Below are 22,831 nucleotides of genomic sequence, written 5' to 3'. Positions count from 1 at the left end.
GGGCCGAAGGAGAGAGAGAGAAGTATCTGCGTAGGGCAGGGGGAGGGGAGGCGCATTCGACAGAAAAGGCCCTCCCTTCCCCCTTTCCCGCCATTGTGCGGGTGCGCATTTATTCATACGAACACACCAATACCGACGAAGATTTAAGGATGAGTCACCACGCAGTACAGCGCTGACAGATATGCGCCTCTAGGTGCAGGCGCGCGGCAGACTGCGCACGTTTTATTTCTCTGACTTGGGGCTGGGGGAAACGCGGGGACTTATTGCCTCTTGAGAAAAAAGAGTGGAGGGGGACGAGGGGGGCGATTGCCACTGCCATTGGTGATGGGCTGGGGAGGACAGATCGCCCCAAACACCCTTGCGTCCACTCAGCCTAGCGCGCGGCAGTGCGTGAGAAACGCGCCCCCATTCTGTCGACACCCAAATGGACGTACTCTTGCGTCGCTGAGTGTGGGTGTGCTCATCGTTGTGCAGCGAGAAACGCGTGCGCTAGAAACTCTGACGCCTCCCCCCGGCCTGAAACATCTTGCCGCTTCGCCCCCATAAAACTGCGTAGACGAGCGCTGAAAGGTGGACAGAGACGTTCGAGGGAAGCGACAAGTAGCAGCACAGGGTGGGGGGAGAAGGGGGAGGGGGAAGGGAGGCAACGAATGCACATGACGGCCACATCATCGTACACAACTCTATGGAAAAGGCGAAAGAATCAAGGGACGGAGTAAAGTGGTTGTCCCTTCCGTCCTCACTTGAGTGGTCATGCACGCTCTTACAGGCAGAGGGGAGTGACCGCACTCGCTTGCGCGCAAAGACGGACACGTGCATAGACGCTGAGGCTTTGGTAGACGCGCGCGCCCTCACTCATGCCCGCGCGTATCAAAGAGATGCCTCTCTACGCAGCCGCTCACTGAGGTCAACGTGCAATGACGAAGCAAGACGGAGTAGAAGGGCACGAAAGACACGAGCGTTGATGTCGTCCTCTTTCCTGTTTCGCCGAGCTGCTCTATTGCTTCGTCAGCCGCGTCCACACGGCCATGTAGAAGCTCAGCACTTTGTCGATCACCGTAAACTGAATGCCGTAGTAGAAGGGGGAGAGGGAGGACAGGGTGCAAGCCATGAAATCGGCACTGTCGGCGGCGGAGGGAATGCCGCCCTGCGCGACGGTTTGTGCGGCACGCCGCTGCACCGCTGCGATGGCCTCGGTCTGCCCGGAGACCACCAGTACACTAGCAGTTAGCATGACCACCTCCTGCGTAATGGCGCGGCCAGTGCGACGCAGCACCTTCACCATCGGTGGCACGCCTTCATCGGCGTCTCCTCTGTTTCCCGCACCTCGCGTTACCACAGCCGGACCCGCCAGCTGCGAGGCGTGCCGCCAAAGGTTTGCCCACGAAAGTCCGTCGCAGGCAGTCGTCATGGCTGTGTAGGGCTGAAGGAGCCCTGCAAAGTGCAGTGTCGCGCGGCCGCGCAGGAGCTCCACCAACACGCTAAGAGGATGGTCAATAAGTGACTGCGCCGCGAGAGAGGCCACAACGCGGTAAACGATGGCACGAAGAATGGCTAGTCGCATGGCGTGCTCCCGCTCGGCCTGCCGCCGCTCACGTCGCTTACGGCGCTCGCGACGCTCTCGCCGCAGTTGGCGCTGCTCACGCTCAACGCGCTTCTCTGCCGAGAAAGCAGCAGTCCCACCCGCCTTGTCCCCACTAGGAGCGGGGACGGCAGCTGGTGTGCTGAGGCTCTGCTGCGAACGAGCTCCCTCACTGACACCCGAGGCGAGCGACACGCGGTCATCCTCGCCCTCATCATCTTCGTGGTAGCCGTCGTCTTCGTCGTCGTCCGACCACCTTGCATAGCGGCGCATGATGAGATACTCGACTGCCTCAAAGACAGTGAGCACGGCCCGGTCAACCAGCTGGCTCGCGATGGGCATCATGAGGCGTTGAATTGCTACGCCCGCTGCGCTCATCACGAGGCCACGAACGACACCAGGCACTGTGAAGAGAAGTCGCGGCGGCGACGATGGCAGCAGAGATGACGCGTCGACATCTTCGGGAGTCGCGCCCCACGAGAGCAACATCGGCACCACAACGCTCAGTAGTAAGGGATCGAACACAGTGTGGGATGCTAGTCTTAGCCCCCAGCCTAGCAGACGTCGAGGAGTTCGCTTGCTGCGCAGTTGACGCACCACGAGACTCTCATCAAAGAAGAACTTCTCAATGTACGAGGCGGTCGCCGCCAGTATCCACCGCATGAGGAGGAGGTGAGCCACGTGCGGGGCGGGGAGCTTCTCAAATCGCTCTTCTGTCGGCAACCACCCTGGCGCAGCGGCATCGGCGGGGCCGCTGCCAGTGGCGCCACACGTGCCAGCCGCGCCAGGCGAGGGCAGCAAGTCATTGAAGCGCAGCAGAGGCAGAGTCACCAGCTGCCGCTTCAGTTCACAGCAGTAGTGCACAATGGCCACTGGGACGGCATGGATGACGTGGTCGATGAGGTACGCCTGCCGCGTAATGTTTCTCGCCCGCGTGCGCCGCCACCAGCTCCTGAGCGACCACGCTGAAACTGCCGAGGCAAGGCGGCCCGCCTCGCCGTCACGAACGATGATGACATTGCTGTCGGCATCGTCTGTGTCGTCGCCATTCTCGCTTCGACGCGAGCGTGAGGAGCGCCGACTGCTACTGCTGAGCCCACCACCACTGCCGCTGCGATGATGGCGATGCCGCAAGCGAGTTTCCCCATCCGCCGCGCTAGCCGCGGTGTGTGAGCTCGAGAGGCGACGGGAGCTCAGCGGCGGCTTGCCGATGTCTGTGACAGGGGGCGGAGGGGCCAGCGGAGGGGTCAGGCTGCTTGCTCTGGCCGCGGTTGCCGCCGCGGGCGGCGGACGCGAAGCCGAAAATGCCACTCGATCATTCGTGCGGGTGCTGTCGCTTCTAAGCTCAGTTTCATCGCCAAGGAGGATCTGCGTGCGGCTACGTACACCATCGCTATGGCTACGGCGCACTCGACCTCCGCTCGAGCCAAGCTCGCTGCTGACAGTACTGCTTCCGCCTCCCGTGGACGCACGCCTCGCCACCACCAGCGGTTCTTCGGCGCTACGTGTGCGGCGACTTGAGGACACTGCCGGCACCCTTTCTCCTGCCTCTCTGCTGCTCCTGTCGCCTTCGCCGGAAGAGCGGTGGCGGCGTCTCTGACCCGCCGCCGCTGCGGCAGAGTCGCCGCTGTTCGAGCTGCGCCGCCAATGCGGACGATTGCTCGATGGCTCAGCGTCACCGCTGCGTCTAGACCGTCGAGACGGATGCGAGGAAGCCACAGAGGCTGTGTCACCAGCAGCATCGCGACGTTCGGCAGCAAAACGGCTCTCCGTAGCCCCTGCATGGGAGCGTGAGCGGTGATGCGTGCGGCGCACCACCGCAGTGTCAGGGTTGAAGGCACTGAGGGCATGGCGCAAGATGGCGTAGCTCACATGAAGGAGATTGAATGGATGGAGAATGGCGGTGGTCGACCCCGGGGTGAGGGGGAGGTCCGACGTGTCCATGCTGCTTCGCGCCGGAACTGTGCGCTTTTGTGTATACGTGTGTGTGTGTGCACACTCACTGAGTGAGGAACGGATGGACGGATGGAAGAGGCACCCGCGCAGAGATAACGAAGGAGTCGAATCACCCAGCAGAAGAGACGGGAGGAGCGCAGGAAATGAAGAGCGGCGGGGAAGAAGCAGAGGTGCGCTGATGAGACCCTGAATGGAAGAGTATTAGCGCTGCGGGTGCCGCTCATGCGCAAGGGGCACGGGGCCCGTGCTCCCCTTCCACCCTCTTTTTTTTCACGGCAACATGTAAGCTCACCGCGCGTACGCGTCTGTCGCGTTTTCTCACAACTTCCTAAAAGCGCCGCGGCTACATGACGGCCTTTGCATGCTGGCTGAAACACTGTGCACTGCATGACAGGGAAGCACAACCGCGCCATGTGCGTGACATCTCAGAGGTTCTTAGTGGCCCACACTTTGTGCGCGTGTGGGGAAGCCAAGAAGCCCTCCCTCCACAGTGCCTAGCCACCTCTGCTGTTCTCGACAGCACCAAGTAGCTATGGCTGAGGGGCGGGGGCTAGATCCACTTGTAGCTGCTGCTGTAGGCGATCCGGTCTTGAATGGCGTCGCATCCAGGCCATCAACGACAATGCGCCTGCGCATGGCAAAAGTACGTTCGCTAATGTCGCAGCGTGACTGGAGCGTATCCCGCCCGGCCTTCACAGCGCTTGAGACACGGGTCGCACATACAGACAACGCCCCCGCCGCATTAACGTAAACGTGTGCCTGCGCGGCTGCCTCGCTCGCACGCGATGGGGCCTGTTGTGACCGGTCAGGCGTAGAGGCAGCGTGGAGCTCAACTCGTCTGCTGTATGGCGGGGCGGTCGCTTAAAAAATATATAGGAGGAGCGGAGCGCCACGCCCGCCGCTCCACTTCTGCGTAGCTGGGAGAGAGGCGTGGTGAACATCCATGACGAAGTGAGCGGTCGGTCAGAATGTGACCCCCCACCCTCCTCCTTACGGTGACACGGCCGGAGACACACACACACACACGCACACACACAAACGCATAAATCACAATCGGCCCCATGACGACGCTCATCGGCGCACGAGAGCCCCCATCAACGGCTACATGGATGCGGCCACGCGCCGGCCGTTGATGTATGCACCATTTAACAGCTGCACAGCGCGACACGCGTGCGTTTGCTCCGAAAATTCCAGAACCACCATCCCACCTGGGCCGTTGGCATCGTGCAAGCCGTGGAGGTAGAATGCAGGGGCAGCCGGCTGCGGTGGTGGCGGAAGGGATGACGCGCAAGGCAGTATGCCTTCACTTTCTTCCGCTTTCATGTGCATCTGCTGGCCTCCTGCAATGTCTTGCAAGATGCCGCTGGTCTTCTCGTCCCCGTAGCCCAGAACACCCGAAGTGGCATGGCTGTCGCCAGCCTCAGGGAGCACGCATCCGCCTCCACTACCGACGGCATGGGGAGTGTTGCTTACACTTGCTGAGGGGCCAGCGATCACGCCGGTCGGCGACGCTGCGCCGGCAGGCTCCTCAGCGAGAACCGCACAGGGCACCAATGGTGAGCCCGTGACAGTACTCTTGTGTGATGTCAGCGGCTGCTGGCGGGGCGGGTGTTGCTGCGCAGTGTGGTTGTAGGCTGCTGCGGCGTGCAGCATCTCACGCGCTGGCCTGCGCACGCGCCACGGCTTCACGCGACCGCCCAGCAGCTGCGTCACCATCGAGCTTAGGTGCGGAGCCGTCAATGAAAGGTCCACCCCGCAGAGCGCGACGCGGTATAGGTTGGAGGGCGGCACGATGTCCGGCAGAATGCCCACCTGCACCGCTGCTGGATCATGGTAAAGCGACTCGTGCGATGCAACAGAGCTGTTGTCGTCGCCGTGCTCGCCGTCGGTGTTCGCCGTTGGAGCTGCGCAGCTGGGCGGGGGGCGCTTCCGGTGGTGCTGCTGACAAGAGCTGACGCTACTTCCATCTTTGTTGTTGGTGGCGCCGATTCGGTGGCGGCTCTGGCGCCGTACAAGAGTGGGTGGTGGAGGCATTTGCACAAGGCCGTCGGCACCAATCGTGAACTCCATCGCCGCTGCCCCTGCTCGGCTGCGAGACGCATCGCGGCGATCTAGAAAGCCCAGAAAACGCTTCTGCTGGTCCATGTCGTATGCGAAACTCGGCAGGCGCTGACGACCTCGGCGGGAGCTCCAGTCCACAGCGCCGCTCGCCCCGCAGCTTGGGCCGGCCACTCTGTTGCTCGTCTGGGAGCGGTCCCCATGGGCGCGGCAATCGCTTGCGCCCATGGGGACCGCGTTGTTGCCGGTGACGCGACTGGCCTCTTCATTGCCCTGCTGACCTTCGCAGCGGTACGCTCGACTTCGCTGACGACCGTCGTCCTTGTCGGCCGCCGCAGAGTCGCGGCACCGCTTCCCTTTCGCTCGTCTGCCATGCCGGTCGTCCACGTCATCTTCACTTTGACGGTGCTCGCGACGCCTCCGCGAGAGACGATCATAGTCGAAGGCGTCATACTCGTCTTCACTGTCGTCCCGCTCCCGTCGAGGGCGGCGGTGCGACCGCGTGACTCGCTCCGGCTGCATGGTCTCATTGACGTCAGCTCGTCTTTCCGAACTGCCTCGGCGATGATGATGCGAGCTGCGGTGACGGTGGCGGTGACGATGCTGCTGGCCATCAAGTGAGTCGTCGTCCCGGTCGACGTTACTGTCGCGGTGCCGGTGACGATGACGGTCACTATAGTCGCCCATGTCGCCGTCCTTTCGCCGTTCAAACCGATGACTGCTGCGGCGGTGAGGTGAGGATGCGGCGTCCCCACCGCTTTCCCCTCGCCTACCCATTACGTGGCACGCGCTGCGATGACGTGATGCCTACTACGGCTCCCGGCCACGGATGGCGCTACTGCTGGTATGTGCAGCCGGGCCCTTTACCTTTGTTTTAGTGTCGGCGAAGGCGTCCCTCGGCCTCCTCCTCCTTCTCCTGACTGCCTTCTGGAAAACTGACCTTTCCGCACGTCCGCAAGGTCGAGCTTCCGCTGCGATGTGGGCAGACGGAGTTAGGAGAGTATGAGGGATGGCCAAGGCTGCTTGTAGGCGTGGAGAGCACCGCGTATGTCGGTAAGGGGGGGGAGTAGCTGATGAAAGGGGGAAAAGGTCGACTGCCGGTTTTACATTATAATGCTGGATGGCACGGCCGACGAAGGCCGACGCAAGGGACAGAGAGACGGTGACATTTGTGTAGGGTGAAAGATCAATCAAGAGGAGGGTGTGCATGTCTGAGGGGACGGGGATGTCAGAAGCGGCCTGCACATGCCCGTCTTTCGACCACCCCAAACGAGCCATGTATGTCTGTGCGTGCTCGTGTGAGACTCAGGCTGTCCACTGCGCCCTCTTCTTTCACTTGCCTCCCTCATTACGAGGAGCAGCTCCGCGCGTGGTGTCTCGGCGGTGTGGCAGCTCACTCGGTGTGTGGGGAAGCCAAGCAGCAGCCCTACTCCTCCCCGGCCAATGCCGAGACGCCTCTGCAAATGAGCGGGCCGAGTGCCCACGTCATGGCAGAGTCCGAGTGACTTGTCGCCAGGGATATAGGCGGCCAGGTGCTGGGCTCGGGCGGGGGAGGGCGACCTGCTTGACGAGGGGGCGAGCAGCGCTTGAGACAGGGGCCGTACACACACAGACAGCGCCCCCGCCGCATCGCTGTAAACGTGTGCCTGCGCGGCTGCCTCGCGCGCACGCGATGGGGCCTGGCGTGACCGGTCAGATGCAGAGGCAGCGTGGAGCTCAACTCGTCTGCTGTATGGTGGAATGGACACTTTGAACACGCGCACTCACTAGAAAAAAGCACTTATTGGGCGCCATACTTGCCCACACGAAGCCCTTCACTTCCACAACCGTGCACGCACAATGCCACTTGTTGAGAGGGGGGAGTCTCGGCAGTGCAGTTTGCGGCAACACAGCCGGCACACGTGAGCGCCAAATCCCTTTTTTTTTCGCCTCCCCTTTCCAGCTGCGTTTGCTCGCGCGTGTTTTTGTGGTTTCGCGTGTTCGTTTGGCTTCGCGGGGAGGGAGCGGGAGGGGAAGGAGGGAGAAGAGAGCGCAAGAGAGGCTGACCGATGGCGTTCATGGCTATGAGAGCTGCACGAAGGCAACGTGTAAAACAAAAGAAGGGACACCGAGAGAGGTCAAGAAAAACACTCCCGACAGGAGAGCAAAGAGCGGAAAAAAGCCAAAAAACACTGAAAAAAAACAAAGTGAACACAAAGAACAAACAAATTGACCACGCACACACACACACACACACGTCCACCCCAAAGACGGTATCGGTGAGCTCCCGGGAAATATGCCCGTGATGCGTACACCGAGCGTGCGTGCACACACACACACACACATATATATGCTTCTGAGCGTGTACATGTATGAGTGCATGAAGAGGGCGAGCGAGACGAAAGCCAAGGAAAGCATGGAGCACACACACGCACTGACACATCAACGCTGCAAATGCATCGTCAAGTTAATGCTGCTGCAACAGAAAAGTGGTCAGTGACTCGCAAGCCAATCAATCGTACCCCCATTTCTCCTTTGAAACAGCCGCAGGGACATAGATATATGGGAAAGGGCAATCGCTGATCGAAAAAGCAGTCTTGTATGCCTCTCTTTGTGCCGAGAGCTCCATCGATGCAGCACCCGAATGACTCGGTGATGGACGTGAGTCATTCATCAGCATGCACGCCCATCGATGAAGTGTATGCGCCTTGGAGCCCAACAACGGTCCTTTCCTTCATGGTGCGTACTCCCCTCGAGCATATGGGACGATGGGTGCCGAAGAGAAAAGGTGGTGAGGGCAGTTTCACGCCACCCTCCCCTCTCTTGGCATCTGATGCACGTGTACATGCACACCCAGCGTGTGAACACGCAGCAGATCAGCAGAGGGAGAGTAAGGCGGGGGCGCAGACCCCAGAGAGCCGACAAAATAGAGGGCGAAAAATGGCGCGCAGCGGCATAGCGATGCAGAAACGACCGCGCACAACAGCAGCAAACGGAAAGCCGAAGCCATAAAAAAGGGCCCCAGCAGGCAGAAAATAAGGGGGATGGGAGGGAGGGAGGGGGAGCCTTCAACGAGGCGCGCAGGCAGACGCAGATGTACCAAACCGCGGGGACAGGGCCGGAAAGAGAGAGAGGACCGTTACCATGAAAAAGGGGGAGAGGCACACGGCTTGATGGCCACGAGAACAAAGCAATCCCACAGAAGCGAAGGTAAAGCACGAGTGAGTGTCAGAGGGGAAGCTGCAGAGGGGCAGTGGTGGCGTTGGAATGCTGTTGACCAGCACTATGAAAAAGAAGTTGCGAATGCCCGTATTTCGCGCGTTTCGTCGTTGGTGAGTTACTTGTACACATCCATGCGTTCCGGGGCCCCATGTGCGCGTTGCGTTATCTCTTCAGACTGCACTGCAAATCTCTCTGCGTGTGTGTCCTCCAGTTATAACGAGGTGCAAGGCGTACATTGGGCCCACATTCCTTCTCTGTGAAAGCGACGGCTTGTAAGCACAGCCCGCTTGAACGGATGGCTGTGTGTGTGCGTGTTGGAGAGAAAGGGGCCCAGGGAAGCACAGACGACGTCACGACTGAAAAGGGAGGCGGAGGCCGGAAGGGGAAAAGTGCGCTCACTTACGGAGGGCGTCGGGGCCCACCTTTGCCTTCGAGTTCATCACAGCCATTCGCCCGGGCTTCGCCTCCTTCACTGGGATCGAGGGCATGTAGGAAGTCACATCGCCCTCCTGGTCATCCTCGGCGATCACGTTTGCCTGCAGTTCGGCTAACTCCGCACGCATGCGCTGCCGCTCCTCCTTCGTGATGTCCGGCGTGTGCTTTGAGCGGTGGCCGAAGAAGTCCTTGATGCTGGTGAAGAAACTCCCCGTGCTGTTGCTGCTGCCCTTGCTGGAGGACCGCGCGCCGGATGAGGACTCCCTCCCCTGTTGAGTGTCCCCGACAGGTAGGGGGGCCGAGGCCTTGTGGTGGCTATTGGGCGACTGCGCGGAGGCCACTTTGGTCTTTCGAGAGTGCTGCTGGATCTGCATCATGCGGCGGCGCATGTCAAGCGCCGGGATGGGGTTCGGATAACCGTGGTCAGTGAAGAAGGGGTGTCGCAGTGCCTCCACAGCGGTGATACGCTTTGAGGTATCTTGATCAAGCATTCTTAGGATTAGGCTCTTCGCATCTGCGGAGATGGAATCCCATCCGTGCCTTGAGTTGAAGAGGACGCCATGGTCAATCTTGCGGAGGAGGTCGCGGCGGTCCTGTCCGGTGCGCACCTGGCCGTGAAACGGTGGTCTGCCGCACAGTAGCACATAAAAGACGACACCGGCAGACCACACGTCCACGCTCTTGACAAGCCGCTGGTTCGTACAGAGCGGTTTGGCGCCCTGCTCTTCAATCCCGCGAATCACCTCAGGTGCGATGTAGAAGGACGTACCGCACGGCGTACTGCGCACGTCCCACTCCATTACAACCTTGGCGAGACCAAAGTCGGCGATCTTCACCTCCACATTCAGCTTGTTCAGTGGGACGGTGTTGATGTCAGACATCACCTGAAACCCGTCCCCGCGCGGCACCGGTTCGCCGTTGTCGTCGGCTGAGGTGCTGGCCTCGCCGCTCTTCATTACGGCGTTGATAAGGATGTTCTCTGGCTTAATGTCACGGTGCACAATACTCTGCTCGTGCAGATATGCAATGCCAGACATCAGCTGGTGCATGATGGCACGCGAGAGGTCTTCGTTGACGGTCTTGTTACGCACAATAAACTCAAACAGGTCTTCGTTCATGAGGTCGAGGGCAAAGTAGACCTTTTCCGCGGTCTGCACCGCCTCGTGCAGCGTGATGATGGAGGGGTGACAAGTGCGGCGCAGGATCTCCTTCTCGTGCGCCACCATCTCGCCTTTCTTCCCGACCAAGGACCCGCGCATCATCACCTTCAAGGCGCGTATCTCGCCGGTGGGGATGTGGCGCACCGCCAACACCTCGGAGAAGCCACCTTTTCCGAGGAGCTTGCCCTGATTGACATCGTAGAGTGAGTTTATGTCGATTCCTTCCAGCGCCGGCGTTGCCGGGACGTTTGTCTTTTGCGGAAGAACTGTCATGACGCCGCGATTACACGCATGCCAGGGGCTGGGAGATGACAGTCAAAGCAAAGATAAACCAGGAAAGAGAAAGAGAGATGAAGGGGGGAGGGAGAGGGGGAGAGGGAGAGAGGGAGAGGAGCAAAGAAGGAAGGGCGCACAGAGGACACACGTATGTGCTTCGTGCGGCGGTGGATGGGCCGGTGGGGTGGGGGAAGGGGGAAGGGGAACGGCGAGAGGAAAAAAAGGGTACAGGGAGCAGATTCGAAACGGCAAGGAGTACGCAGAAAGGGTATGGAAAGCGACGGGCAAAAGAAAAAAGAGAGATCGTGCCGTTTGGTGGAAGAGCGTGCGTGTGTTTATGAGTGTCGAACACTTCGCTTCCTTCACCGCGCGTGAGAGAGAGAAGGCGAGGAAGACGGAAAGGGAAAGTGCCGTGAAGACGAGAGCAAATGGCGGCCCTGCCACCAGTGGCACACGGCCTTGTCGCTTCCTCCAGCGAGGGAGGGGGCGCCGCACGGCCACGCCGCGGGCACTGAGGCATATGATTTGAGGCGGCCCTTCAGGTACTGCATGCGCATAGACACGTCATTCGGTCCTCACACACGGGTACGGGGGCGCCGATTCTTCTCTGGCTCTGTTGTCTCTCCACCCCCGTGCCGTTCGGCATGCGGCGTCGCCACTTGAGGGCCCGTCGGCTGCCGTGTCAGCGAGCTCCGCATAGAGGAGAAGGGCGGGGGGCGGTGTTGGGCCGAGAAGACGCAAGAGAGTCTCGCCATGCCATCTTTGCCTTGGCTGACAACCAAATGACACCGAGAGAGACCCTCGGGAAGATATTTTATCCACGCGCATATCGGCCGCTGTCCCCCGCAAGGGGGAGAGAGAAGGGGCGAAGCAGCGACGCAAAACTAATCCTCAGAAAGCAGAGGCCGCGGCTCACAGCTCTGCCGCGCTGGTGCGGTTTAGCGCGCGGAGGAGGTGTAGGGTGTGTGCTCGTGGGGAGGTACCCGCGGAGGAGATGCCGAAGTTTCTCTGCACGCGTTGGCGCTGGTGCCGTTTTCACCGCGGTAGCCACACGTGGCAGGGGGCGGGATGGAGCGCTGCGACTCGGAATAGGGAGGGGGGATGGCCCGCACCTCTCGTCTATCAAAGCAGGCAGGCCAACGACCCCAGTCCAGGAGGTGCCCGCCGTGCCGCCAGCAGCAGGAGCTGCTGGCCTCTCGATGGTCGCGCGGAGAAGTATTCCCTCTCCGAGACCGGAGCGTCGGATGCATACGTTCCCACTGGTGGCACAGTCGAAGGGAGGGTGGTGGCGGTGGTGGCCTCGTCTCACGATTTCTTTTCTCATGTTGCCCATGCAACCCACCCGTCCAGCGCTGCAGCGCCATCGCCACGCGAGACACACAAGAGGTGCCGCCGGAAGGGCCGCACCCGACCCGACATCGTCCCCGTCCCAACAGTAAGCCACTGCTTTCGCGCTGCAGACGCTAAGAAACGTCTGCGGGATCAGCCTCCAAGTCCTGTCTCGCGTGTTGGTCGCCCCTCCCTCCCCCCTCCTCAGCGAAGCGCAAGAGAGGGGATTCGCTGGGAGTGCTGCGTGGCTGCGAATGCGTAGCGGGTCTGATCGCGTCATCCGTCGTGGCGAGCACAGCAGGAAGCGTACCTCTTTGGATCAGTGTAGCGTGATGAGGAGCGCCCGGTCGTCATAGGGGAAGGGGGAGGCTTGTGGGAGCCTCCTCTTCCGTTTGATGGGAAGGGGGGCTGCCGAGCGATGCCTTCTCCGGTGCTTCAGAGAGAGGCTCCTCGCGGCAAATGCCGCCGCTGAGCGTACGCCTGTGACGCCCGCCAACGCCCACCCGTGTGGCAAAGGTGGGCGTTGGACCACCCTGCCCCGGGTGGGCGATTTGAATACAGGAAGGTCGACCCTCCCCGGCCCCGCTCATCTGGAGAGGTGGGATACCGCATGGCACCTCTTCAGCCCTCGCAGCGTACTCCAAATGTGACAGGGATGCTATCCTGGCTGTGTGGCGTCAGCCCGTTGTACAGGGGGGGAGGGGAGGGGGCTGCTGATTGTGTGGGTCGCATCAGGTGAGTTTGGCCGGCAACGGTCCCGTCTGAAGGGGAAGCACCCTTGCCGTATAGCGCATGCGGGGGTGCTTTATTGAGGTAAATGTTGTCGCTGCCGCTAAAGGGAAGAGGGGCGGTATGTAAAGGGGCGCGTTCTCGGTGGCGCACTGAAGGGCTATGAGAGAGGAGTACAGCGTGTGCGGGGGTCCCCCACGATGTAGGCTCGGGTCGAATGAATGCTCATGCTCATGTGTTCGTTATTGGCACGAGTTTCAGAAGCGGCGCGCGACATTCCTCGGCGATCCTTGGTGCGAGGGAGGGATGGGGCAGGGGCGTATTGGATGAAGGAGAGGTAAAGGAAGCTTTTTTCTTCGTATGCACATGCTGCGCACACACCCGCATGAGCGTCCTGGAGGTGCGCGTTCGCTACTACATCCTCTGTGAAAGAGTGCATCGGCTGCGTGTGTGTGTGTGTGCTTGTGTGGCGGTGGTGGTGGGCTGGGGTTGGGGGTTGGAAGAGAGAGTGTTGCTGCTTCTCGTACCCTCACTCCTATAAGTACACGACACCAGCGCCTGCGTACTTGTGAGTACCAACCCCTTCCCCCCCTCGCCCATCCGCATTGTCCATGATGCAGACTTCCTTTCTCTTTTTATTCTCGTGCTGCGGATCTGAAGTGAAGTTGAACGAAGTCCTGTGTGACAAAATGTTTTTCTTCCTTTTTTTGCTTTCGCTTCACGCTCACCTTATCGCTTCCCCCCTACCCTCCCCCACTCCCAGTGACTACGATGCGAGATGCACAGGGTGTATGTGTGTGGGGGAACCTTCTGGTATGCGCTCGTGTATGCCCGAAGCTGAGCGCACAGAGCACCCACTCCTTCTCTGCCTTGCCGACATGGCTTTTCATGGCAGTGCGCGAGCATCTTTGTGCATGTTTGCCTCTCCACTCTAAAGCACCATGGTCAGCGGGAGACAAGGGCTCCCTTTCACACGGACATTTTAGGCAGATAGGGCCGCAGCATTGGAAAGCGGCGTCCTGCAGAGCGACGAGACAGCGGTGGAAGCACCCCTCATTCCTCACTCACGCAGACAAACACACGCGTACGCACAGGCACATGCACATGCAGAGCACGCAGAGGACAAAAGGTGAAAAAAAAGTGCCTTACAGAGAGGGGAGAGGGAGTCGGGGGGGGAGGAGAGAGAAAGAGAGAGAAAGCGAAGCAATCGGGAGGAAACGAAGTGAAACGTAGCATAAACGAGAGAGAGAGTCGCAGGCAGTCGTACTACGCATATGTGTGTTTTGTCTCTTCCCTTCTTCTTTTCTTCCTTCGAAAACTGAGGTGAGCATCGTCACTATCAACAACAGATGAAGCACATACTTGTACGTGCGTGTGCCTGCGTGTCCGTGTGCGAAGCGATAAGGCCGAGCTTCCGTGAGCTTTGTGCAATTTCTTGTGTCATTTTCGCAAGCGGTGCTCGTACGGCGCTGCCTTCACACGAGCGCGAGGAGGAGTCGGAGGAGAAACGAAGGTGGGGATTGCGGTAAAAGACAATCGACAAACGCACCTATGCACGCACACCCACACGCAGAGAATTACACACACAGAGAGAGAGGAGAGGAGGATTCTAAAAACAGAAGGAAACGAAACACGGGAAATAAACAAGACAAAGAGATCGCCTCACGTACTCGCTGTGGAGGGACGGGTGGCTGAAAGGCAAAGGTGTTGGGGAAGAGAAAGCAGAGATCAATGAGGTGTGCAACAGTGACCCTAACAAGGGGAAGGGAGGGGGAGTAGGGTAGATGACAGTCACGTGCGTCTACTCACATACACACACGCAGAGAGAGAAAAAAAAGACACGAAGCCCGCTTCTCCTTTTCCCGATACGCTTGCGCACACACAGAATTCAAGATGAAGTGAACACCAGAAGAAAAAAGGCTGAGCAGACGTGTCTCGGCTGAATAAGGAAATACCGAAAAGCACAGGCTGATGCAACTACAAAGAAGGAAGACGCATCGAAGGAAACCAAGAGAGGAAAAGGTGCGCCGAGGAGTCGAAGAAGATATGGCGGTGACAAGGGCGACAGGAAGCACATACATAAACATGCGCACAAAAAAACCAATACGTCTCTGCACGCGTGCTATGCTGGGCATAGGCTACAGCAAAAGCGGCCGCAAATATGTGTCTCTCTCGCCTGCCTCTCTTTCAGCTTATCCAGTGCCGTTTTCTTCCGCCACGCCTTTTTTCTTTTTCGGAAAACAAAAAGAAGCAGACTCGTCGTGGAGTGGCGACAGCTTCGACGACCACAGCATGATCACCACGGCTGCAAAAGAAGGTAGGGGGCGGCTTCGATGGGTCAGGAGCAAGAACAGCATGCAGAGGGGGGCGACCCAAGCCAGGAATGGGGCGGGCTCTGTACGGAAGGGGTTCGGGTAGTGGTGGGCGTATCCAATACACTACACACACACACACGCATGTAGGGGCACACTTAAAAAAAACAAACACGAACAACAGATGAGCGCGATATGCGTAAACCACTTATGCACTCAAGCACTCATTCTTCTACGCGCTTTCAACCCGTTCGTTATGTGGAAGTATACCGCCCTGTCGCTGCGTTGCCCCTTTTTCTTCGTTCCTGCTCTCGCACCGCTCAACAGGCCGAATCGCATGCAAAAAAAGACCCCTCCCCTGTTTACACCATGGGTGTGTGGGCGCGCGCGCCTTTGCTGATGTGCTGCCCAAGAGAAGTACGCGAAAACTCGTGCATGGGCACGCCTCGACGACTGTTTGAATAACAAACCCACCCACCCGCCACGATATATAATGGATGAAGGGAGAAGCTGCGGGAGGGTGATGGCGAGGGCGTAGTGAGCATCCCCCCCAAAAATCGCATGGACGGCATTCTTGCATGCGCGCGTGATGACACGGTGACGGATGCGATGCAGCTACTGATGCAGTAACGAACCAATAAAAAAAAAGAGAGGAGGAGAGAGAGAGGATGCGCTCCTGAAGAGCCTCTTTGAAGTGTGCGTCAAGACCACCACCACAAAAAAGGCTGCAAGGCGCACGAATTTAAGCTGGATGAGCCAAGAAGCGCAACGGCAATCGAAAAGCAAAAAGAGAACGGTGGGCGCCGCATGGGTACGTGAAAAAGCATGTCGATAAAACTAAGAGGAAATACAGAGCAAAAAAAAAACAAGCGGAGGAGAGACAAGGAGGGGATGACGCGGATGCAGCAGAGGGAAAGGCCCACACTTGCCAATGGACACTTACGTGACACAGCCACATGCATACGTGTGAGTATACACTGGGCGCGAGCACAATAACGCAACAGCGTGCCATGGCAACTGCGAGCAACAATAACAAAAGCATATGTGAATGCCATCGCCAAGCAACGCTCGTGCCAGCGCCATCGCTGTCACCGTATGTGCGTTAGGCTGTTGCGTCTGATCCACCTTAGATTTCATTTACTCCTTTTCGCACGCACGGATTTCCGTGTGCGCGTGCTTTTACACCGGCATGGTGCGCTACTTTACGAGGGCTGCTTCGCTGTTTTTTTTCTTCCTCACTGCCGTCTCGTTTCTCCTTTTGAACTAATTTCTGCTCGCTTCCAGGGACGCCTGCGTTCGCCCCGGCGCTTGTGCAGAAGGGAGCATGAAGAAGGAGCACAAGACAGATGCGCCACCACACCGGCAAGACAAGTGATATCAAAAGAATACATAAGCCGGGAGATGTGCGCGAGGAGAGAGAGAGAGGAAAGAACGAAAAGGACAGTGGAATCAGAAGGCCTCACATCCCAGTTGTAACTGTGAAGGCACTCGTTCGCGTGCTGGCGCTTGTGCACGTGGGTGCACCAGCCCACGCACGACAGAGTTGACGAGAACCGTGCTTTGTAGAAGAGAGCGGGCCTGCCGTGCCGCCAGAGGGGATGTCAGCGGCTGAAGCGCGAGAGGAAAGACTCGAGACCAAATTGAACACACCCATACACACCCATGAGAGATGCGTTATAAGCCATCTATCGTGTATGTGTGGAAGCTCTTTCACACAGAGCTCATGCTCACGCGTCTGTGTGTCTACTCACTGACCTCTCGTTGTGTACCGCGTGACCCCTCGCTTTTCCTCCTGCTAGCATCGACAACAAACACCGCCCTCATCATACCTGCCGCAAAAGCAAAACGTGAAGAAAAGGAGAAGGGACAAAGTAATGAAGAGACCCCCCAAAGAAAAGTGGCGAGAGAGGGTGACGACAGATCGATTCAGGTGAGGGCAGGGCAGTGCGGTTGCGTACATCAGAATTCCTTACGCTCGACTGGCCACCTCGCTCGTCACTCACTTATGTTCTCTGCTTCCATCGATGTATATATATATATACATTCTCCGTTTTCTTCCGTCTTCACCTTATTTTTCCGTTGTCTCGCTTCCACGCTGTGCAATTGGACAGGAGGGGCCTGCTTCCTTTTTCTTCTCTACCCTCTTCTCCGAGGGAAGGTTGATGGCATCACACGCAGACAGGCGCGTACATACGCGGCTCCCATTTCGCACGCAGGACGCACAATAGAGAGGAAAGGACAAACACACACACATAAGGCAGATCGACTGCCCCTCCCCTTCCCTCGTCTGTCTCTCTCCTTCTTATGAAGAGTGGGCGGAGGTAGGGAGAGAGAAAAAAAGGCGCGTGCTCGTGTGTGTGTGCGCGCGCGTGCGTGATGGGGACGCCTACGGGGGCCTGTCGCACCATCGACAGCGTTGCTTGACTGCATTCTCTGACACGTACGACGAAGATGAAAGGGGGCGAGCCCTCGAGGTGAGATAGGAGGGGAGTTGGCGCGAAGGGCTCTTTGTCCCCCAAAGCGCACTGAAAACAGAAGAAGAAATGAAAGCAAAACGAAAAAAATCTGAAGAGTGTGCGCAGGCTTTTGCACAAGGCCAAGGGAGGGCAGCCGCAGCTAACATGTACAGACACCTGCACGCGCAGAGCCAGCGTCTCTCCATGGCCACGGCCGCTCTCTTCTGATTTTCTCTCGCGAAACACAAATGTGCCTACAGCCTCTTCGGCACCACGGCCGATTTCGTTCCCCTATTCTATTGAGGATTCGGCTGCTTCTTTGGTCGCCTTTCCCTTTTTTTTTATTTACCGGTCGACTCCACACGCACGCACACACGCACACATCATTACACACAGACGGGCAAAAAGAAAAACAGAACACATCCACCAGCAGCTGCCCTCACCTACTCGTAGTTTCCTACACGACTGAACGAATCAGTACCAAAGGACAGGCAGGCGAACAGATTTTTACCCACACATACAGAGAGAGAGGCATAACAAGCGGAGTTCAGTATAGGAGCGTACCTCGAGGGCCCTGAAGCGACGTGCGTGCATGTGTGTGTGCCTGCGTGAGTACATGCGAGCGAGCGAAGGTGTGCGCGCCTTTGACAAGCTCAGACACACCCGGTAAAACCACGGCAAAGAAATGGGAAAATGAGCACCGCTGACGCCTGTGCGCACCCTACAAAGAAATCCCACAGAGAGAGAGAGATCGGCACGGTCACGTAAATGAGCGGCAGAAGGAGAAAAAAAACAGTGAGGTACTGTTACTTTTGTCTTTAGTTTTTTTATTTTGCCGTGCGCTTCTCGCATGTTGAGAGCAATCTGAAACGTATCCGAGAAAAGAAGGAGTGAAGCCGACGACGAAAAATAAAAATGAAACGTACAAAGCCAAGAGGGTGAGCCGTGGAAGGCACTTCAAAGCAGACGCAAAAAAAAAGGCGGTGAAGAGTTGAGTGATGGAAGGCAGAGGAGTGAAGGCGGCGTCAAGGAAAGCGACGGTAGCTAAAGAAGAGCGGCAAAAGACAAAAAAGAAAAAGATATAAGAAAAGCGGAGGGGCGAGCATGGCGCGCACACGTTAAAAGGAGACACACACACACCAAAAAAGAGAGAGGGCAAACGGAAAGGGACGAAGCCCAACCAAGGGGGGGAGTAAAAAAAAGGTAGAGTGAAGAAAATGTGGAGGCGTTAATGGGGTGAGAGCAGTGAAAGGGAGAGCGAGTGGGAGTGGGAGAGAGAGAAGGGCAAAAGTGTGAGTGGCCCGCACAGACACACACAAATAAACGCATGCGTACTCGTGCGTACACACCACACCACATAGGAAAAGCGAAACAAACAAACAAAAAAGGAGCAAAGAACGGACGCAACCAAACGAACGTGTCAACAACAACAAAAAAGGAGCGCTAAGGGTGGGAAGGCGAAGAGAGAGGGAGGAGGAGTGCGAGACGCACGTACACACCCCCCTCGGGAGGGACGGATAAGAGCGAAGGGTGCGTGTGTGTGTAAAGGAGAAATAACAGAAAGGCCCTGGTGTAAATTAGGAATGAAAAAAAGGGAAGAGAAGACGCACTTTCACGACCGAGAAACGAACCAACCAACAACAAAGACAGAGGCGTCGGCGGCGAGGCGGTGGTGTGACAGGACTGCGTGACGCCAGGGTGGAAGGAGGGCATCCGACCATACTCGAGAGAGAGGGAAGGGAGGGAGAACGACGCATACGTTATTTTATCGAGACAGGGAGCCCGAGAATGCGGGAGAGGAGGAGGAGGCAAAGAACAGAACCCACAAAGAGAAGCGTAACAGCGCAACGGGCGAGAGACCGACAAATGTGAAGGGCAAATCTGAAACGAAAGAAAGAGAACGCGTGTGGGGGGGTCGAAGGCCGGAGAGAGGCGTGACGCACTGATAAGACAACGGTGGAGAGCGAGAGGAGCACCACACAACTGCGCACGCACACTCAGACACACAAAGAAAGTGCGTGCGTGTGTGCGTGTAGAGGACGGGAAAGATATTATACAGAGAGAGAGAGCGGGAGGGCGAGAGCGAGCACAGCACGCATACATACACAGAAGAAACGCGAAGATAAGGACCACATCGAAATTTAAACAAAAAGATGTGATGAACGCACCTGAGCCAGCGCGCAGATGCGAGGGGTGCGTGCGCATGGAGGAAAAGGGCATAGAAAGGAGGACGCGTGTCGCGACGACTGAAGAAGACGAAAAAGGAAACAGCAAAGCATAGAGTCGAAAGCGAAAGCGGCAGCGAAAGATGGAAGGGGGATGGTGGCATCTACTTCGCGAGGGGCCGAATAAGTTGCCGACGTGCGCTGGAAGGAGAGCGAGGGCGCCAAGACGAGGATGGAGAGCGACTGGAGATCACGGGAGTCGAAGGGCCCCGACGAAGGAAGAAAAAAAAGGTGGAAGGCGAAAGCACGACACAGAAGAGGCCGCTGGCGCCGCGTACAATGGCGAGAGTGTGTGTGTGGGTGAGGAGGCGAACAAACTAAGAGAGCACACACATACACACACACACACACAATGTTTTCGCCAAGACAGAAACGCGCACAAGATTGTAGCACAGCACGGTAAATCACTTTACCTTTTTCTTATTTTTTTCTTTGCTCTCTCCCTCTCGGTCGCTCACTCTTTCCACGCCTCTCTGAAGCGCCGCCGCTCGCCCCTCTTTTTCCTTGTCTGTGCGCGTTTGCCCTCTTTTATTAACGTTTCTTTGGCGCCTTCAGTGAAAGCCATTATCTCTTTGCTGATGTCGCTGCGTTTAAGAGTGTGCTCTCGGGTGATTCCTTATTTTTTCCGGTAGGCCTCGTTTGTATGCGGGAGGAATTTTTCCTTAAAGTGCGCATGACAATTGCTCGCAGACAGTGCCCTCTCTTTTTTGTTTTCATTGCCCCCCCTCTTCTCCCCCCGGCATCTCCACCCCTTCTCTGCTTTTGCGTCTCTTTTCGCCCAGCTTCCTGTTTCTTTCCCTTCGCGCTCCTATGCAACTGCGGAGAAGCGTACCGAGAAGAAGGGCCAAGGAAAGCCAAACCAAAGACACCCAGCGAGAGAGAGAGGAGTTGTCTACGAAAGACAAAGCCGAAAGAGCCACGGCATCGGGGATGGGGGCGAGCGAGCGCGAGAGAGGAAAGGCGCATACGAGGCGGAGCCGCTTGGACTAAAAGTATAGGCAGCTGACGAACCAATAACCGAAACGCTAAAAAAAAGGAGGACCGAGAGACCCGTGAAACAGAAGCGCCAACGCAAAAGAAAAGAGGAAAAGGCCCGCGCATGAGACTCGTACGTGTATGAACGAAGTAGAAGATGGTGTGTGTGTGTGTGGGGGGAGCCCCGCAAGGGGAAGGAAGACGAGGCAGGTGCACCGGCCATAGAGCGAGAGCAAGACGAGGAATACCCCACACCAACGCACGGCAGCGAGGGATACGACACAGCCTTTGAAGCCAACACATACCCATACAACACACGCACACGCATATGGGGAAAAACCGAAGAAGAGAGACGTGGTAAGTGAAAGAGAAAGAATGACCAGCTGCGTTGAATGGGCGGGTTGGCGGTGGCGGTGGTGAGCGCAGAGGTCTCGAGAAATGCGCTGCCCTTTCGCTATGGGTGATGATCGTAGGAAATGAAGGCCATGGCGGTCGAGGCAGAGAGAAAGGGACGGGGCGAGAAGGAATTTTGAGGGCGAAGGAAGACATAGTCACGGCACAGCCCCCTCCCCCCCTCACATGCATACACACACAGACAGACAGAGAAAAAAATGCGTACACATAGGCACGCACTCTCCTTGGTGGATGGGCGTCACTCGTGCCCCCTTCCGAATCCCCCCACGTCCTTCACCGGAAAAGAAAAAGAGAGGCTGCTCGCTGCCGTTCGGCTCAACTGCCTTCTTTATTCGCTGCTCACATTCGACTCTCTTCACCGATCTCTCTTCTTCTTTCCCTCACAGGGACGCCCCCGTCTCCTTTCCTTTCCCGAGACCAGCCTTCCCGCGAAACACGCACGGCGCACCGTGCACAGACACAGGCACATCATCGCAGCACAAAGCAAGCAGACGCATTGATGGGCAACATCAGCCAAAAAAAAAGAGTGCCCATTCGCCTCCTCACCCCGCCAGTATATCCCCGCCCCCGCTCCCCTCCCCCCTTTCCTTTTCAGCCTTGAGGAAGAGGGGGGAGGAGTGCGGGCGAAACAGAGAGAGAGGCACAGGAAGTCACAGAAATGACTGAGAAAATACGCATACACAACACCCACAACCACACTCACAGAGAGAGAGACAAAGGTAAAACACCCAAGCCAAACACAAAGGAACCCAATCGACCAACCACAACAAAAAAGGGGGACGCCCTCCTATCACGTCAAGCAGAGACAGCGGGAAAGGGGCATCCTCTCTCTTTTTCGAGCAACAACGAGAGAATTGAGAAGAGACACATCAGCAACACCAACAAAAGGAAAGTGCCGCGCACGTGCGTAATGACATGCGAACAGAGAGGGGAGGGATCTCAGTAGGTTGGGAGGAGGAAGGGCACAGGGACTGGAGGAAACGAGCAAGCAAAAAGGAAACGAGGAAGGACAAGAGGGGACGGGAGGTGGTGGTGTTGGGGGCAGCTGATGGCGGCACCATGCCCCGAGATCGAAACGTATGGTAGGCATGCGTAACTCCAACAGCTACGCAGAACGACAGCGAGGAGGAGGGAGAGGCAACCGCACTGAGCAACACAAGAAAGAACGAGAAAAAACGCCAGAATGTATGGGGAACACGAAAAAGAAAAGGGGGTGAGAGAGGACCCCTCCACCGGAAGGAAAGTTGGCCTTCGCCCTCTTATTCGTATCTGCGCGTGTCCTTGTCGAGATGTGGGTGGCCACAAATCTCATCCACATCAACACTGAGGTACGAGGGAAGCGAGGCGAAAGGTACCAGCGCCTCTCCTCTCTGTTCTCTTTCCACTCCTCCTATTCCGTGAACGGTGCGTGATAGATGGAGACGGAGAGGGAGGAGGAGGAGGCGCCTCTTCACGAGTGTGGTGTGCGACTCCCCATGCACAGGCCCCCCACTCCCCAACAACAAGAAAGCATGCGCTGTGCACTGCCAGTGCTTCGGAAGGGACAGGCAGCAATACATTCGCGCGGTTGGAGAATGCGTGTCTCTGTCGACCCCCTAACGTATCGCAGCACCCGCCACTCTCTTCCAGCACATCGCGTATTCCGCTTTTGTTCTCCTGTTTGATTTTTTTTTCGTCACCGAACTCGAGCCTATGCCCACGTCCACCGGTACATCCCACACCC

General features: G+C 57.6%; 3 protein-coding genes across 3 annotated transcripts; all 3 read right to left on the bottom strand.

Annotated features, from left to right (window-relative positions):
* Positions 1-997: 997 nt before the first annotated feature.
* On the bottom strand, positions 998-3,526 carry LSCM1_00860 (uncharacterized protein; the record flags this gene model as incomplete). Its single annotated transcript, XM_067318493.1, has 1 exon — positions 998-3,526. One exon carries the CDS (start codon positions 3,524-3,526, stop codon positions 998-1,000), a length of 2,529 nt encoding a protein of 842 aa, XP_067174598.1.
* A 1,113-nt stretch (positions 3,527-4,639) lies between these two features.
* Positions 4,640-6,373, bottom strand: LSCM1_00859 (uncharacterized protein; the record flags this gene model as incomplete). Its single annotated transcript, XM_067318492.1, has 1 exon — positions 4,640-6,373. One exon carries the CDS (start codon positions 6,371-6,373, stop codon positions 4,640-4,642), a length of 1,734 nt encoding a protein of 577 aa, XP_067174597.1.
* Positions 6,374-9,192: 2,819 nt separating this feature from the next.
* LSCM1_00858 (uncharacterized protein) lies at positions 9,193-10,665 on the bottom strand (the record flags this gene model as incomplete). Its single annotated transcript, XM_067318491.1, has 1 exon — positions 9,193-10,665. One exon carries the CDS (start codon positions 10,663-10,665, stop codon positions 9,193-9,195), a length of 1,473 nt encoding a protein of 490 aa, XP_067174596.1.
* Positions 10,666-22,831: the final 12,166 nt, after the last annotated feature.

This window comes from Leishmania martiniquensis, chromosome 35, assembly GCF_017916325.1.
Source record: "Leishmania martiniquensis isolate LSCM1 chromosome 35, whole genome shotgun sequence".
Classification (NCBI taxonomy): domain Eukaryota; phylum Euglenozoa; class Kinetoplastea; order Trypanosomatida; family Trypanosomatidae; genus Leishmania; species Leishmania martiniquensis.
This window is presented reverse-complemented; position numbering and strand designations above follow the sequence as displayed.